We start from the raw sequence: 19,695 nt of genomic DNA, 5'->3' as shown, positions 1-19,695 counted from the left end.
TTCAGTAAGGTATCATACCTTACCGATTTATTTCGGTACGGTAACGGTATGAATTTTCGAGGTATACCGGGATATACCGAAAATACGGTATATACCATAATTTTAGGTATATACCGAAAATATGGTATATACCATAATTTTCGGTATATACCGATATCAATATATGCCAAATTATATCAAGTAAATTCACACTTTTACCAAACAAATAAATATTTACATGTAGAAATCAAATCTTGCCTCATTATAGTGGTCGGGTAATCATGTAAATATAAAATCAAATAAACTCAATTAGGAAAACTTGATATTGCTGAATCAATTAGTTTCAAAAAATATAAGATTTTAGTTAAATTAGTTCCAAACAAATATCGTTGAACGTTATGTGATTGTGTGGAGTTTAATTGTTGCAGTTTTTTATTGAATATGTTTGAGTTTGATTAAATTTCATGTTTTCTAAGTATTTTTAAAATTTTATTTTCATTAGTGTTTATATTTAGAATTATTTACATGATATTTTGGTATGTCGTATTGTAGTCCGATATACAGTAAAACTCTGGTATACCGCAAAAGTACGGTATACCGAATTTAGATATGACATACTAAAAATAAGGTATGGTATCGATATTGAAATTTGTCATACCGAAAATAAGGTATACCGAAGTTCGGCATATCGAAAATTTTGGTAAGGTAAAGGTATGATTTTTTCTCATATCGAATTTTCGGTAAGGTATACGGTATGATGGTTTTGGTAAGGTATATCATACCTACCCACCCGTAACGACGGCTACGAAATCCACTGCAAAAATTAAAATACACGTATTCAAAAGTTTCGATAAATACATTTTTTCCTATTTGAGGGAGTCAAAAATTACTATCAGAGCATCCTCATTCGTGCTCTTGCCAAAGAGCACGGATGTGGACCGGACCCATTTTTATTACTTTTTTACTCTATGCTCCTAGGCAAAAGCACAACACCCACATCCATGCTATTCGCAAGGACATGCTCAAGGGTCTCACCATTCTATTATTCAATTTAAATAAAAACATTTTAACAATATTAAAATGCATTAAAAATACCCGGAATACTATTACAAATTACAAAAAAATTAAAAATTACATAATTAAAATCCTAAAAATTAAAAATTACATAATTAAAATCCTAAAAATTAAAAATTACATAATTCAATTCATAAAATTAAAAAAACCCACTACTCGTGGCCGAATTTCGCCCAAATGTGTTTGATTAGGTCTTCTTGTAGCTCAGTATGGGTTCGGGTATCGCGCATTGTGTTTCTTGTTTCGATCCTCTCGTCCACCATTGTATGCACACCTCGGCGTGGGGAGACATCGCGGTTGAGCTTCCGGCTTCATCCTCATCGTAAAAGTTAGCCGCCCTCGGTCCTTCGTCAGCTGTAATCATGTTGTGCAAGATAATACACGTGTACATGATGTCGGCGATATTCTTAACGTACCACAACCGGGACGGGGCCTTCACAATGTTGAATCTGCCTTGAAGGACCCCAAAAGCTCTTTCGACGTCGTTCCGAGCAGACTCTTGACGCTGCGCAAAAAGAACCCGTCTTCACGAAAGTCGACCACCTTGGGTAGATACCATCGGCGAGATAGTAACCCATGTGGTATGCATTTCCGTTGACGGTGAAGTCGATCGCCGAAGCTACACCATTCAAAAACATCATTGAAGAGTGGTGAAGAATAGAGCACGTTCAAGTCGTTGTTGGATCCGACAATACCGAAATATGCATGTCAAATCCATAGGCGGTAGTCGGCGACCGCTTCAACGATAAGTGTTGGGCCGCCGCCTTTGTGGCCGCTTAAGTGTTGCCCCCTCCAAGCAGTCGGACAATTCTTCCACTTCCAACGCATGCAGTCAATGCTGCCAAGCATACCGGGAAAACCGTGGACTGTTTCGTGAAGACGAAGCAATCGTTGACAATCATCGGTGGTGGGTGCCCGAAGGAATTTCTCACCGAAAGCAAAACTAACGCCGTCGTAAAAAATTTTAAGGCATAGGATTCCATTTGACTCACCGACATGCAAATACTCGTCGAAGAGGTCAGCTATTTGCCCAGTAGCAAGTTGTCGGATGGCACAAGTACACTTCTGCAACGCCGAGAGACTTTGTCGACCGGTTGCGTCTCTACTTGATTGAAAGTATTCAACACGGGCGGACAATGTGTTGACAATACGCATAAACAACCGTTTTGACATGCGAAAACGGCGCCGAAAGTAATCTTCCGGAAACCGCGGCTGGTCGGAAAAATAGTCGGCAACGAACCGTTCGTTGGCTCCCTCCTGGTCACGAGGGATGTAGAGGCGAATTGATCTAGTTGGTCGAGGAGGAGAGGCGGGGGTAGTGGCGGCGACATAGGCTTCATAGGCGGCACAATATTGTTCATAGTATTCTTGTTCTTCGCTCTCTGCTTCCGCCATGATATCGGTGAAATCCATTTGAGAGGGTTTGAGTGAGATAGAAAGATATAGATGAGTTGTATGAAAAAATATGAATGAGAGATGAATGGGAGATGATTTGATGTGAAAAATGGATGATGAATGTGTGTATTTATATATGATTTTGGAAATAAAAAATTATAAAAAAAAATCAAAAAAATTTCAGAAAAACGGTAATAAAACAACCTTATTTTTGGGAATCTGAATTTTTTTTTGTATTATTTTCAATTTAAAAAAATGAATTTCCAACGGATAATCCGTTGGCCGATAGAAACATGCCACGTAGCCTGCTCAGCGGCACGAACGTGCTCGATGCATCCAGCAGCGTTGTGCCAGCGGCGGGAGAGCAACAACGGCGACAGCAGTGCCGCTCCAGCGGCACGGACGCCGTCCGTCCCAGCGAGCACCGCTGCGGATGCTCTCACCTACTTATGACTTTAATCTTTTCATTTTCATTATTTAATACTCCCTCCGTCCAGCAATAGGAGTCCCGTTTTTCCATTTTTGGACGTCCGGGAATAGGAGTCCCGGTTCTACTTAATATATTTGGACAATCTAATTACCCTTCCCCTTCTAACTTATTTACATCTCTACCATAAAAAACACCCCCACCCCGTGTAACTCACCCTCATTCTCACTCTATCTCTCTCTCGCTCTCAACCCCTCGGAACCCTAATTCGCCACCGCCGCATCCGCCTCTGATAAAAGGCCTCCCAACCGCCGCCTCCTCCTCCTCCCCATTCTCAGGAACCCTAGCCCCTAATCGTCGGCCGCCTCCACCAACCTCACTGTCTCCTGCCCAAACACATTCTAGAACAACTGTCCTCTAACCTTAATCCTCTTCATCTTTCTCCTGCCCTTTGGCCTCCTGCGCCTAGATGGAGTTTTTTCCAGACTAATTGTGTTTCCCTTATTAAATCTACTTGGATTGGTCAACACAGGCGAAGGCGGCGACTGTGGGTGTGGGGCGACCTCCAGAATGAGGGTAGTGAAAATCACGAAGAGGGCTCTGCTTTAATTTTGCAAAGTTTGTTCTTGAAATTTTGTTCTTATGGCCTCTCAGGTCTTTTTGCTCTCTGATTTTAATTCAGTGATGTTTCGATTCATCCGTTTTGATTCAAATCTTTTCTTTTGATTTCGATTCAGGGAAGGGAGTGTGAATTTCGCCGTGTGTGTTGATTTCTTTTGATTTCTTTTGATTTCGATTCACAACATATTTGGAGTGTGGATTTCGCTTTGTCTTGGCGTTTAATCCTCCAGATTGATTTGTATGTGAGCAATTACCGTGAATTGGTTCATTTAATTCTCTAGATATGTGAGCAAATTTAGCGTGAGTTGTTTCATTTAATTCTCCAAATTTGGATTTAAAAGCAGAAATAAAATAAGAACATTTATGTATAAAAGCTAAATTTATAAATTTGTGGACTCCAAATTCTACTATCACACATCATTTATTACACATTCAAAACTTTCTTAAAACCCGTGCCTTTTGAAATGGGACTGCTATTGCTGGACGGAGGGAGTATATTCTAAAATTATTTTTTTTAATTTGTGTTTAAAAGAGTGTCTCACTAATCATAAAGTATCTTTCTATTCACTTTAATAACTATCATTTTCCTAAAAGTCATGCTTAAAAAATATTAGCACTTGCCATAAGAACAAGGGGGTAACTTGAAAGAGAAAACTATAGATTTAGTCCATCAATTTATATAGTAATATCAAACAAGCTTCTCATTCTTTAAAAATATTCCCAGGTGAGTCTAATCTTTGATGTAATATTATTGGAAGTCATTTCCTCTATTTCGTAATTTTTTGCCCTTTTCGATATTTTTTTTATCCAATGGATTTTTGAATTTTTACAATTAAGAGAACTATAAATTTAGTCATTTAACTATTCAATAATATCAAAAGCGGTCTCTATTCATTAAAAATATCGTTACACGACTCTAACCTTTGATGTAATATCGCTAGAAGAACTTTTGCGCTGTTAACAATTTTCTATACTTTTTCAATTATTATTCTATCTCCTCCTACCATATCTTCAAACAATTGTATTGTTCTCGTATTTTCTTTGCAGTTACTATTATTCACTTAACAATTGTATATATTTTTTAACTTTTGCAATTATTATTCTCACAACTATCAATATTAAACAAAGAGTTAATATTTGGGAACATATTTTTTTATAATATTAACATAATATATGCTCCAAATATATACTCCCTCCGTCTCCAAATAATATAAACTCTGGGTTAGGCACGAGTTTTAATAAATAAGGAGAAAAGATAATATAAACTTTGGGTTCAACACGAGTTTTAATAAATAAGGAGAAAAGATAATATAAACTTTGGGTTCAGCACGAGTTTTAATAAATAAGGAGAAAAGTAAGAGAGAGAGGGAGAAAAGGGCGGTGGAAATAATGTTAGTGGAGAGTGGAGTCCTAATTATTATAATGGTATAAGTGTTAATGATAATGATATAATGATAATGATATAAATTATAAATGAAATGATGTGTACGAGTAGTATTTTGTTTGAATTTTTTAAAATTAGAAAGTTCATACTCGTTAGAGACGGACGAAAAAGGAAATAGTTCATACTCTTTGGGGATGGAGGGAGTATATATCATGTATGTATATGTGACAGAGATAGTAGGAAGTGAGAGGAGCGAGAAAATATCATATCAGTAATTGTGTTTGAATATAAGGTGAGAAGAGGAGGAGTAGTAGTAGTAGTAGTAGTAGTAGTAATAATAATAATAATAATAATAATAATAATAATAATAATAATAATAATAATAATAGTAGTAGTAATAATAATAATAATTGCAAAATACAAAAATGCCCATTGGGTCCAAAAAAATACGAAAGTGGCGAAATGTTCACGAAATTGTAGAAAAGTTCTTTCAACGATAATATATCAAAGCTCAAAGTCGTGTTAAGATATTTACAAAGAGTGGGGGAACACATTTGATATTATTGGATAGTTCAATAACTAAATATGCAGTTCTCTCAATTGTAGAAGGTAGAACAGTTTTTATTTGCATAAAGTCCCCATCCAGTGTCGTTTCTTATCATGCATATGTATATGCACTCGCATATAAGATGTAAATATTGTTGATTACATTGATCTATTAATAATTAATATGACTAAAGGTCGTAAAACAGAGCGATAAATCAAACAAGAGGTTAGATTATTTATCATAACCAAGTTAATAGCACTAAAGTCATACAACGGGGAGATAAAAATCAAGCAAGCGGTTAGATTGTACGTCATAATCAGACGTGCATAAATTACACTTTTAATTTTACATGTTATGTGTTGATTTAAGTATAATTGGATTAGATTATACAAGGAACTCGGATCAATGATCATCAACTAGTTGGATGATAGCATTGAGAAATCAAAATATATAATATTGTAGTCATTTTTATAATTTACAATCCTAATAATTATCTAATAATAAAATAATTGAATGAGAATTACTTTTATCAATTTAATTTATTTTTCAATATCATATCTAACACTTTTTCAAAAAAAATTTTTGCATGGAGATGTAAAGTATGCTAGAAACCAACTTAATGGTCATCAATTATAGTAGTATATACAATGATAATAATAAGAAGTAAATAAATATCTATAAAGTTATTTTTATAATTTCAATCTGGATAATAATTGGACGTAAACGAAAATTAATATTTAAAATTTTTTATATTAGTATTTTATATAATATATCTAATTTATTTTCAGATGTTTGTATGGAGATGTAGAGTACATAAAATCGATTTAATAATCAATTGTAGAGTGATACCATGAGAAATTAAGTATACATCATACATGTAGTCATGAGAGCGGTTTTCCTTGGAGAAACTACCCTTGAAAAAGAGCGAATCGGAACCGAGGTTTTTTTTTGCCCAAAACTTTAGGATTCAGCCCCGCCCAAAACCGGAAGAAACCAATTTCCCCACACCTGACGCCCAGTCTCAATTGAGGTCCAATAGGAAATTTTCTGGTGTTAGAGATATGATACATCGAATCACTAAATGATGTTTATGATGATTTTTGCATTGATTTGATTATATTTTTAGTTAGTAGAAAGAAAAAAATTACTCCCTCCGTCCCACTCTAAGTAGAACATTTCTAATTCAACATGAGTTTTTATGTAGTGTTGTTGTTTTATGAGTAAAGTGGAGAGAATAAGAGAGAGGGTAAAAGTGTAATAATGTTTCTATATTGAGAAAAGTGCCATTTAGAGTGAGACACCCCAAAATGGTAAATGTGTCACTTAGAGTGGGACACAGAGAGTATAATTCATAAACTTGAATATTATTTAAAAATAAAATAATTAGACGCGAATAACTATTATCAATTTTTCATTATTATCCTGGTATTTAATTTCGTTTCATGATTTTTGCGTAAAGATATAGAGCATACATTAAAGTCGACTTAATGATCATCAATTAGTTGGGTGATACAAACACGAGAAATTAATTATATACATGTTGTCATTGTTATAATTTATAATACAATGATTTATTTAAAAATAAAATCATTGAACGAGTATAAATTTAATTTTTTTCATTATCATACATTGTCAGTATCTTATTTCGTTCCATATTTTTGCGTGTAGATGTAGAGTGTACAATGAAATCGACTTAATGATCATCAATTAGTTGGGTGATTCTAGCACTGAGAAATTATGTACTCCCCCCGTTCCATACAAGATGTCCATCTTTACTTTTTAGTTTGTCTCACTCAAGATGTTCACTTTCTATATTTAGAAATAAATTCATCTCTTCTCTCACCTCATTAAAATATCCAACTACCTTTTTCTACTTAGAGCATTCACAATAGGGAGAGCCTCCCAAAAATTCCTCCTGTCATATCATCAGCCAACCACCAGCGGATCTAGGAGATGGGACAAGAGGGGGCGACCTCCCCCTCCCGGCAGTTCGGAGAGCCTAAATTTTCTCTTCAATCATGCTAAAAATAGCATATCCGCCCCCATCGTGGAGTGTAGAAGTATATTTGTTTCAATAAATATCATACAAAATCTAGTAGTCCAATGTTTTATTTTATAAGGTTTTTAACCAAGAGTGCATACAAAAATGTTTTATTTTTTTATAATTTTTTATTATCCTTTGTAATGGATTTTATTTTTAATTTTACTTCTCCAAATTATATTCCTGTGTCTAGCAACGCTCGAGTGGATATAATATTAAATTAACATATGCTCCACAATCCCACCCTTCCAAAACTCTTTTATAATAGAATACATAAATTAATAATTTTAATTAAATATAATTTATTATTTAAAAATCTAAATTTTAAATTTAATTTATAAAATTAAATCTAATATTGAAATAAAGAAACAAAGTGAAGGATGAAAAAATAGAAGAAGAAGATAATTTTGAAATAATATCAAATTTAGAACATCATTGAAATAATATTAGATTGACAAAGTAAAAAATGTGAAAAGACAAAATTGCCCAGCAGCCCAAAAGGGTATTTTCGGATAAAAAATAGCCAAAATGACCATTTTTTGAAATAAACCCTTAGTCCAGGAATGTCTGGCGATATTTTTAAAGTCCATGGACTATGAGCGAGATAAACCCATAGTCCAAGGACCATTTTTGTAGTTCACTCTTTAACCAATAGATTAATGGTTCAATCCTCATCAAGAACATATTTTTTTCATTCTTTACTTTTTTTGGTTTTATCAATTCATATTTCATTTTATTATCAAAATAAAACCTTCAAATACTTTATGAAATCAAAATTTTCACTAATTTGCATATACTATTATTTTGTTATATTTATTTTTTAGTTAAAATCATTTTTAATATCGTGTTTATTTTTTTGTCCTAAAGTATTTACAATTGTGTTCCATATTATCTTATTCTCTATGTAACAAAATAAACATTTTAAATATTTACTACTTAGTTATTGGTTTATTTGTTAGTGAAGTTGTCATTAATCTTGCATGTTGCTACTGCCTTAGTGAGCATTTTCAACAATGAAATTCATTAAGAGTTCTCTGCGTAATAGTATGTGAGACCAACTGTTACAAGATTGCTTAATTCCTTACATTGAAAAGGATGTCTTTGATAATGTTACTAATGAAACTATTATGCAGTGATTCCAGAAGATGAAGAATAGAAAGAGAAATGTTATGATATGTTTGTTTTTTACTTTAATATTTAAACATTATTATTTAATTTTATATTTTTCTAATTTTACTATAAATTATTTTTGGACCCCCCATTGTTAAAATCTTGCGTCCGCCATTGCTTATAATTATATCACTTGTGTATATAATATTTACAATGATTTTGGATGTCCATACTAATATTTACAATGATTTTAGATTTTTAGATGAATTATACATATATGCAAGCGGTGAGGATCACCTACAACATTTCCTACTCCACCCCTCACAAACATAATATATGATGGTGGGATCCATTACTCATGTTTGTGATATGCAAGCTAATGCTTGTTTATATTTTAAACGAAGCTAGTGATACCTGAATATTAATATAATATTATTTATTTTATTATTCAATTAATATATAAAATATTAAATTCCGCCCCCTCTATTTCCGAGGTCTGGATCTGCCACGGTAGCCAACCTCATAGCCCGTTCTCTCACTGCCCTCCCAAAAGCCCTCCCGTTCTCTCATCAATAAACTTTCCATGTGCTTTTACCACTTTTTGTAATGGATTACACATTTCACTAATTTTAATCACTCATATTTTATTATAAAATTAATGTATAAAAGTATGACTCACCTTTCACTAACATTTTCAATCAACTTTCTACTATATTTATTAAAATGCGTGCTAAGTTAAAACTCTCCTTGTACTGACGGACGGATGGAGTAATAAATTAATGTTAATGTCCCAAAATAAGGTGTAACAAGAAAAATGTGTCATGGCACAATTTGTGTAAGTTTTAGATTGAATTGAAAACAAGAGTGAGAATGTGCATGATATGACACCTGAATACGTCTGCCTCCCACCATTCCACACGCTACGCCAAGCACATATCTTGTGCCTTCGGCCTTCCCAACAAACACCATTACACCTATATATATCTATATACTCCTATAATTGTAATATAATGATAACTCCTACTCCATTTAAGTAACTTATAAATTAACGGAAGTATACTATTTAGAGCATCTCCAAGAGGAAAATGTATATTGAGAATGTATATTTCTCATTTACCTTTTCAAAAAGATTATTATACCTTCTTAAAAAGTAATAGACTCCAAGTAAAGAAGGGAAATTAAAAAGGCAAACAAAATAACTAATTTTTTACTTTTTCTATCAAAAAGAGGTAAAGATACCTTCTCAAAATGAAAGAAGGTATAATAACTCCTTAAATACCCTTTCCTTACTAAGAAAAAAAATGATAGTATTAGTTTTCATTAATAATGATTTTGTATCAAAGATACCGAGATTGCTTCTGATCTGAAAAAAAAACGTTGTCTTCATTAATTAATTTGAGTTTTGTTTTTAATCTTAAAAGGGGGAAATGATGTTATCTTCACCAATAATGATTCATACCTAATTGGAAATGATGCGAGTGTTTTATAGTATAGCAATAGTACTATATAGTCATTACAATAATTATTCAATTTTAATATTAATTACTCCCTTTGTCTAATATTATAAGGCTATATTTGACCTGACACGAATTTAAAGAAATATAATAAAAAAGTTAGTAAGATCAAAATGCTAGTGGAATGTAGATCCTACTTTTATATATCAGTTTTATAATAAAATATGAGTGAGCTAAAGTTAGGCGAATGTGAGGTTTATTATAAAAAATGATACGTAAAAGATAAATAAGACTTGTGTCGGTGGACGGATGAAAATGATAAAATGAGACAATTATTGGTGGACGAAAGGAGTATAAATTTGTATTATTCAATGATATATTAGCTATACGAAAAACGATTTGTATCGAGATATAATTAGATCTTCCATTCTTAGATTAATGGTTATTAAGATGAAATTATTATTATTGAAGACCAATATTATTTTTCTTTTCTCATAATATCAATATAAATCAGACAATAAATTAGTAGTTACAAACCCCACCACTAATTAATTATATTTATAATCACCAAATGATACTTTTCTCAAAACACTACCTTTGCACATGCATGCAACTCACACACTAGAACCTTCCCATCTCTCTCGCTCTCTCTAATCTTGCCAACCCTTCACGAAAGTTACGTGGCTCTTTTCTTTCTTCTATAAACACAATTCTTAATATTTTCCTCCCAAACTAATCCTTTCAAACCTTAAGCCTTGCATGGATGTGCCAGCTCAAGATGACGGCACATCCGAGAGCCGTCGCAAGGGGCCGGGGAAGAGGAGCCACGCGGAGGCGGTCCCGGCCCCCAACGCGCCGTGTGGCGCGTGCAAATTCCTGAGAAGGAAGTGCATAAGCGGATGCATATTTGCTCCCCACTTCGGGTCGGACAAGGGCGCGGCCCGATTCGCGGCCGTGCATAAGGTGTTCGGGGCCAGCAACGTGTCCAAGCTGCTGCTCCACATCCCGCCCAACCGAAGGCACGATGCCGTCGTCACCATTTCCTACGAGGCTCAGGCCAGGCTCTCCGACCCCGTCTACGGCTGCGTCTCCACCATCATAGCTCTACAGCAGCAGGTTCATTCATTTTGTTCTAACTTAATTTATGTTTGCTAAATTAATGTAGTCACAACAAAGAATTGTTAAATGTCTAAATTACAAATCGACTTGGTGAATATCCTATCTGATCTATATAAGTGTAGATAACCCTCCCTCTTATGAGGCCTTTTAAGGGGCTGAGTGGCCAATTTCTGATATCGTATCAGAGCAGACTCAAGTCGATGATGAATTTCTCTTTATCTCTTATCTATGTTCATACCGGGCCAAATCAATTATGATTCTTATCTTTGCTAAATTAACGTTGCAATAAAACATGGTAAAGTATTACTAATGTACTACCTCCGTATTTTGAATATAAAAACTATTTCCATTTGGGTCGTCTCTTAAAAATAGAAACTTTATAACTTTCTATTTTAGGAAGTGGACTCTACAATCCACTAACTCTATTTCCACTACTTTTTCTTTTTCTCTTTTACTTTACTCATTTTTCTCTCTCTTACTTTATCAATTATTCTCTCTTATTTTACTCATTATGCATTAAAATCCATGTAGTTTCAAATATTTTTTTTTTCAAGTACCGAGGTATAATTATCTTAATTCTTATGAAGTACCTGATTTTGATACCGATAAATTGAAAAGCTGATAAAGATCCGTACTTGTGGATTGGATGTGGGATGGGTTTATTGTTAAAAAACAATATTTAATTTCTCTGCATACAAAAAAAAAAAAAACAATTTCAGTGTGCTGGTGACTAACAAATTTTGCCTCTTTTGGAGCATTAGCAGTGGTGCGGAAGTCCCGACGGACATCTCCGCGGACATCCCAAAAACACCTCCTGCCACGTCATACGGACATCTCACTGCGGATGCCACGTCATACGGATATCCCACTGCACAGTGGCGAACATCCCCAAGGACATCCCGACGGACTTCCCACAATAAAAAAAATTAATGCAATAATCGGGACGTCCGCGCGGACGTCCGTGGGAGTCAACGCAATGGCGGACGTCCGCACGGACGTCGCAATGGATATCCGCGGAATGGCGGACGTCCCGCACGGACTTTCGGCACACCGGTCGGAATTCCGCCGGGACGGGCGCCATTGCTGATGGTCTTATATCTTTTCCTCTTTAGAAGAATAAGTGGGGTACAATATCTGATGGCAAGAAAAAATTTAAAATTTAAAAATTAAAATTTAGAAAAAATAGTGCAAATTGAAATGGAAAAATATAAAAGTGCAGGTGGCATCACTTCAAGCAGAGCTATCAGTGGTGCAAACTCAAGTAATGAACAGCAGATATGTGATGGCAAATGCATTTCACAATTCAACACAGCAGCAGAAGAATATTTGTTATTCCAACACTTCTTCGGCTTCGAACAACCTAATTAGCCTGCACAGTTTCAGCCCCAACTTTGGCGAAATCCACGGAGAGGAGGAAGAGAGCAATGATCCTGCACTTGCATTCGCTAATAACATTTTTCAATGATTTTGTAACTAATAAATTAAATGTTCTTTCCATGACCGCCAATTATCTTTGTGCCCTCCAAAAATAATTACAATGCGTGTAACCTCACTTTTATTATTTATATATTTTTCTGGTTGTACTGATATGGCACTACCAAATTAGATGTCAACACACTGCAATAATTTCCACATGATGGGTAGCATTTTTTTTAAGTTAGATTTTATAAGTAAAGATCATCTTCACTCTTTCCTTACTTTTGTATTTTTCTTAAATTATTTATTAAAGTTTAATAAAGTGTAACTGCATAGGTTAATCTTCTTTCAAAATGAGATCAGAGAAACAACATAAGAGGGTTAAATCACAATATAAAAGAGCTAGTAAACATGTTAAGTTTTATTCTTTTATATATCAGCGGTGCTGCAATAAAATTGAGTTCGATTCCAGTCTATAGATAATGACATAATTAGTTCTAATAGCATGCCCCTTCAGTTCCATAAAAATAAGAACGCTTTCTTTTTCTGTCTGCACTATAAAAATAGTCAATTTTCATTTATGAAAAGTTCACCCCAACTTATTACTCATGTACATCAATTTATTTACAACTTATTCCACTAGGGCTCATCATTAAACACTAATAATAATGTGAGTTTCACTATTTAATAACACTATTTTAACTACTCTTCTCCTCATCGTTCTTACTTTACCAATTATGCATTAATTTCTATGTAAATTTTAACAAAAATAAGCACATTTAAATTGTCATGGGAAATTGTTAGGGCATCCACAGCGTCATGAGAATCTTGGGGCTCCACTTGGCTGCTCTGTCTTTTGCGGCTAACTTTCACTGCCTTCGTCGTCCTAATTGGATGGGTGCCATCCACCCATTTATCGAGACCCCAACCTTATTCCAAGTACGGACATACTTGAAGGCCCTCCCATCGATGCCATGTTGGAAGAGCATCATGGCCGAAGTCATGATGTCGGCTTCGCTCAATCCGATAACTTATTGTTCGAACTAATTTCTGGTAGTCATTTTGAGAAACTATTGCAAATAATTTGTGATTAACTCATTATTTAACTTTGGGTTATAATTTGTATCCCGGGCTCTGAGTTCTCGTCTTAACGAGGCTCACATAAGAAAATACTTCAGATGAATCGACCTAATGACTTAGCTCATCTTATTTCAATGCAAGGAAAAACGGTTTACAAGTTCTCAGCATTCAAATCGAAAATAAGGGGGAAATCTTTATAGAATACTCCATATTACAAGGAGCAAATGAGAAGTAATTCACCCCAAGAAAAAGATAAAATCAAGTTTCAACAAAACCGGGGGGAAAGCTAGAACTGGAACTGCATCTCAGCCGAGTATTCAAGTGCCTCGAGATGAGCAGCCATGGCCTTGTTCATTGGAGGCGGACCACATCTCAGAATCTGCATAGTCGCAGTAACAAAAACCGCGCTTCAAAGTTGATACCTATTTTACCTTTTCTAATATATTTGTGTAGCTAAATTCAAACCTTAATGTCGGAGGCTGGAGGAGGGCAGTGCGCCTGGATCATTTCTTTCGACACAAAACCAACTCCACCGTTCCATACTTCAGGAGGCTAAAGAATAATTTTTGAACAAACGATAACCATTACGGGATCGATATAAATAAAAGTGCAGTTGCTCAGATTGCCTCATGCTAGGATTTGGAGTGTAAACTTGCCTGGTTCAGCACATAGTAGACTTGGAACTGATCAGGATAGTTTTTGGCAAGACCATTGATTTCATCCTGCAGCAAGAAACTACAATTATTAATGGATCCTAAAATACTCACATAACTAAGTTATGTTATTTTATACAAACCCCAAATATCTGTAATGAAAATCCCCAAAAACTAGAAACAATATTGATTCAACTAAGTGCTCCCTTATATTGCTGTTCTGCAGCTACCACAACAAGATTTTTGTTCGACAAATTTATCCGGCATTTCAACCACAAGGAATTCATGAAAGATCGTTAGTCCATATGCAAGTGAGATAATGGAAGCTCAAATTGGATTTGATCATAGATAGGATTTGGGTTAATGGGTCAGGTTGCGGGTTATGGGTAGAATGTGAGATAACGGCCATCATAACCGCCATGGCATCAAGGGCATGGTGGCCGCCATACTCTGCCACAGGATGACAGGAAACTGACACAACATGTCGTTCCGGTGGCGCTTAGCCAAAACTCTGCCACGCCATGGCTGCTTATTAATAACACGGAGGAAAAAGTTAGACAAATTACCTTTAGTAGAATATCCTCCGACGTAACATTAGCATAGATCAGATGCAGCTTTGTTTTGTCACTAGGGTTCTCCAGGATTGCTCTGGCAACCTATACAGTACAGCCAAAAAATGTGCTGATCATAATTTGGTTATTAAAAACATTCATCAATTTGAAAGAAGAATCGGTCTATCCATAACGTATTTGAACCCATATATTAATATAAATGTAGATATTATAAACCTGGAACATCGGTGTAATCCCAGAGCCTCCAGCAAGCATACCAAATGCTCTCACTTGGCCTGGTTGATACCTAAAACGGCCCTAGTTTCGACAAAGAAAGCAAAAGTAAGAGTAGACTTCCAAGATGCATTACCAAATAAATTCCACAAAAATACTAGAATGTCACTCAATGCCACTAAAACTATTCAACTTTTGATCGTTTCAAAAGTAACGAAGGAAATCAGAGGGCGTTGACACCGATAAAACTATAAATCACATTATCTGCATGCAGAATCGGTCTTACTAGTACAAAGCATGTACCTTTGGTCCTTTGACAGCCATAAAATCACCTTCCTTCATTTCTCTAAAATGATGAGACATTCTCCCTTGTGGATACATCTGTAATTGCAAAATTGTCACAAAGTAAACCAAATGAGACCCAAGAAAAGCATAAGTATGATGCTCTAATAAACAAATCTCCTAAATGCACCTTTATAACTAATTCAAAGTATCCAACATCAGAATCCAAGGTAGTTGGTGTGTATGGTTTAATGACCTCTTCACCTTGACTATCCTTACCCCTGTGTGATTGATAAAAGCAATCAAAATTATCAATCAATGCCTTCTCTTCCAATAATAAAGTGAATAGAAATTGAACCTGCAGCTAATGTGCTGTCCAATAGGAAGGCCCAACACAGATGTTGGGGTAGGGAGAGAAAATCTGAACTTGGCCACATTATGGCTTATTTGTGTTTTCTTCACAAGCTTAAATTCCTTGAAATTCTCAGCATCCAAGCACACTGCCAATTGCCCAACAACAGTATAATAGAATGTATATGAAGACATCATTCTAGAATCTTTTGGAAGAAATTAGGTGGATAAATCCAAACAGAAATTTGTAAATTTTAACCCCTAAAACTAGGCAAGATTGAATCTTTAACCCATAATTTAGATGGAATTCAAAATTTACTCTCTTTAAGCTACATGCAAATCACCAGACACCACTCACTCAAATACAGAAATGGAATCACCAAAATGTGACCAAACCTTTGGGCTTGTTGGAGGAAAGGAAGAAATAGGCAGCAGCAATAGCTATGACACCAACAGCAACTCCAACTACTAGCTGGCCTTCGGATGTTGCCAAGAAGTCCATAGCTTAAACCACCTAACAATTTTCAAGAATGGGAGAACTTATAAAGTTAGAACTATATGAATAATAAATACACATAAATAGCATCGAAATCTTGACAAAATGACCAGGAAAAGCAAATGGATTGTTGATTATTGAGATGCCAGGAAATGTCATATACCAGACTTGAGGCCACAGAGAGGAATAATGCTACAATCGGTCCAATTTAAAGAATTAACAAATCAACAAGATGAAAATAGGAGTGAATGTAACAGTATGAGTATATGAAATAGTCATGGGAGTAGGTGGGGATAATGAAATTACGAGTGAGATAAATTATCACCTACCTACCAACCTAAGTAGAGGGCTCCCTGGTTTTATCACACTAATGGCTTCCACACACCTGCAATAATCTCCCAATTTTGGAGTTTTATGTGTGTATATTTGATTTTTTAATTGGGAGAAAATTAGAAAAAGTGGAGAGAGAAATAAATAAATAAATAAATGAAGTAGGAGAGAACCTTTTATTTTTGAGTAAAATTATTTTTGGATTGAAATGGAAAAATGTGATTATTTTTTTGTAAAATTACTATTTTCTTCGTTCCCTCATAGTTGAGGTGTACCTTTTCTACGTGAAGTTTAAGAAATTGATGTAAAAAGTAAGAAAGAGAGAAAAATAGAAAGAATATAATAAAAAGTGAATAGGGTAGAAAGAATAAAGTAACAGGGAGTACATAAGAAAAAAAGTAACAGTAAAATAAGAGTGTGAAAAAAATGACTCAACTATGAAGAAACTTCTTAAAATAAAAAAATACTCAAGGAGGAGGGAATGAGAGGAGTGGTAATTAATCTTAGTTTCAGAGTTTTAAAGCAGTTATTGATGTTAGTCCATTAATTAATAACAATAAACTACAATTAATAACAATGCAGGCAGGCATCAACTACTATAAGAGTAAAGGAAGCTATTAAATGTAGTCTCAATAGCACGGCAGCAATTAGCATGCAACATTCGTGCGCGAAGCACGCCCTACTTGGACGGCGTTAATAATGGTTGACTTTCTCTGTAACGAAGGAATAAAAGTGCCTGGAAATTATTTTTTTAATATTTTTTATGTATTTCGATACATACTATGTAACGATTTGTAGGTATTGATTGATGCTCACAGTTCTGGATTAGCTTAATGTTAAGGGAGTGTTTGGTTGGTCTGTTACTCCTCCTAACTCGGCCATATCCATATCTGTAGATATTTGGAGTTCGGTTGGTCTCTTTTAATTTCTATGTTGCCCGAGTTTTTGGCCTAAGCTCATTTTCTTGAGTTACCCAATCTTCCCATCTCACCTCATTGTACGTTTCTGACTACTTGAGTAATGAGATACTTCCTTCGTCCCAAGTTACTTGAGTCTTATTCCTTTTTAGTTGTCTCAAGTTAATTGAATCATTTCTTTTTTTAACTAAAAACAAAATATCTAATCTCACATATTTTATTCTTTCTTTTACTTTACTTTCTCTTCTTTCTTTTACTTTATTTTCTCTTCTACATTATTTAACTCACTAAATACAATTTACCGAAACTATCATACCATATACCTTACCATAAATTCGGTATACAAAAAAATCATACCTTTATCTTACCAAAATTTTCGGTATACCGAACTTCGGTATACCTTATTTTCAGTATGGAGAATTTTCATACCGATATCGTACCTCATTTTCGATATGCCGTATCAAAGTTCGGTATACCATACTTTTGTGGTATACCTTACTTTCAATATCAATGAAAATTGAATATTCGAGTTTTTAGAATACTATTTATATTTTATAGTAATTTAAATAATATACAGGGTATTAAATACTAGTATATTTTATTCATATTATATTATATTTCACAATAAACTTTATAATTTAAAAACATATAAAATACTTTATATATTATTATATTCATATTTTACGGTATATACCTTAAATTACGGTATATACCGAATTTCGGTATGCCGCGGTATACCGCGGTATATAAAAATTCATACCTTTACCTTACCGAAATATTTCAGTAAGGTATCATACCATACCGAAAATTACGGTATACCAAAAATTCGGTATTTTCGGTACGATAAGGCCGGTATTTCGGCATTTCAGTATTTTTCCCCATCCCTAGATATAATCAATAAATTATAAATATAGTCACGAATATATTTACTTGACTAAAAAAGACCAAATTTTGATACATACTATTCTAGAAAATTATGTGATGAAGTATAAAAAATGAATAAATATGTACTAAACTAAAAAAAACCAAGAAAAAAAAGCATAATACAAAAAGAGTGTGCGTAATAAATCTCAATGTTAGTAAACGTGAGCTTTTTTAATTGAAATAAACAATTAATAACACAAACTTTTATCGTCGTACGATCCCTATTACCTTATAGACTTTCATCGCGTACGATCCCTATTACCTTAATAACACAAACTTTTAATATTCCTCCGTCACAAATAGTTGGGACATTTGTTTTATGTACGAGATTTAAGAAATTGATATATTAAAGATTAAAGTGAAGAGTAAAATAACAAATGAAATAAATAATAACACAAACTTTTAATATTCCCCCGTTGCAAATAGTTGGGACATTTGTTTTGGGCACGAGATTTAAGAAATTGATGTATTAAAGATTAAGTGGAGAAAGTAAAGTAAGAGATGAAATAAAGTAACAGAGATGAATAAAGAGTAAAGTTGGAAGAAAAAAGAGTTTATACTGAAAAAGGAAATGACTCAATTATATTTGGACAACCCAAAAAAGGAATAAGACTCAACTAAATTGGAACAGATAAGAGCATCCACAACCTTGGCCCGGATTCAGGCCCAAAGTCCCCTCCACGTCATCATTCCCCTAAATTTGAGTCCAAGGCCACAACTCCTCTAACCCTGCAGGCCCCATCCCAGGCCACAACTATTAAATTTCACCATTCGCAATTTACAACATATTTTACGCATGAAATAAAAAAACGCGGAACAATTTAAAACACGGAAAAGTTGTTCTTCATTTGGAAATTGAAAATTACAACATAGAAATTTAAAAATACAAAAAAATATTAAAACATAACGTCAATGCTAGAAAACATTGGTGCATGTCCAAATTTCTTCAATTAGATCCGCATGGAGGCGAGTGTGTACTTCTTCTTGGCGCATCGCAGCTGAACGGGCCATGACATTGCGCATGTCGGGAGGAACACCTTGCACGGGCAGGGCGGTGACAGTGTAGTTACTGGCGGTGCTGGAGAGCGGATCGTCGCTCCACAAAGTGACATTTTCTCCCTCGTCCTCAACGATCATGTTATGCATTATGATACATGCATACATGATGTCGGCGATTAGTGGACGGTGCCAACCAAGGGCCGCTCCCTTCACCACAGCCCACCGTGCTTGGAGGACTCCGAATGCACGCTCCACATCTTTCCGAACCGCCTCTTGCTTTTGGGCGAACAATGACTCTTTGGCGTTGTCGG

At 34.6% G+C, this 19,695-nt stretch overlaps 2 protein-coding genes across 4 annotated transcripts; one reads left to right on the top strand and one right to left on the bottom strand.

Annotated features, from left to right (window-relative positions):
• The first annotated feature begins 10,660 nt into the window (after window positions 1-10,660).
• LOC121752507 (LOB domain-containing protein 20-like) lies at window positions 10,661-12,819 on the top strand. Its single transcript, XM_042147618.1, has 2 exons — window positions 10,661-11,148; window positions 12,371-12,819. Exons 1-2 carry the CDS (start codon window positions 10,792-10,794, stop codon window positions 12,614-12,616), a joined length of 603 nt encoding a protein of 200 aa, XP_042003552.1. The 5' UTR covers window positions 10,661-10,791; the 3' UTR covers window positions 12,617-12,819.
• Window positions 12,820-13,746: 927 nt separating this feature from the next.
• On the bottom strand, window positions 13,747-16,576 carry LOC121752506 (NADH--cytochrome b5 reductase 1-like). 3 transcript variants are annotated; one of them, XM_042147617.1, is made up of 10 exons: window positions 16,544-16,576; window positions 16,115-16,232; window positions 15,726-15,867; window positions 15,558-15,648; window positions 15,389-15,466; window positions 15,089-15,169; window positions 14,867-14,956; window positions 14,304-14,369; window positions 14,113-14,199; window positions 13,747-14,026 (listed from the first exon to the last, which is right to left on the bottom strand). In XM_042147617.1, exons 2-10 carry the CDS (start codon window positions 16,218-16,220, stop codon window positions 13,934-13,936), a joined length of 834 nt encoding a protein of 277 aa, XP_042003551.1. In that variant the 5' UTR covers window positions 16,221-16,232; window positions 16,544-16,576; the 3' UTR covers window positions 13,747-13,933. The 3 variants fall into 3 exon arrangements, with proteins under 3 accessions (XP_042003551.1, XP_042003549.1, XP_042003550.1); XM_042147615.1 differs by lacking the exon at window positions 16,544-16,576 and adding an exon at window positions 16,378-16,528; XM_042147616.1 differs by lacking the exon at window positions 16,544-16,576 and adding an exon at window positions 16,325-16,501.
• Between the last annotated feature and the right edge of the window lie 3,119 nt (window positions 16,577-19,695).

The sequence above is a fragment of the Salvia splendens genome, chromosome 10 (genome assembly GCF_004379255.2).
Source record: "Salvia splendens isolate huo1 chromosome 10, SspV2, whole genome shotgun sequence".
Lineage (NCBI taxonomy): Eukaryota > Viridiplantae > Streptophyta > Magnoliopsida > Lamiales > Lamiaceae > Salvia > Salvia splendens.
Note: the sequence above shows the minus strand (reverse complement) of the source record. Positions and strands in the feature narration are given on the sequence as shown.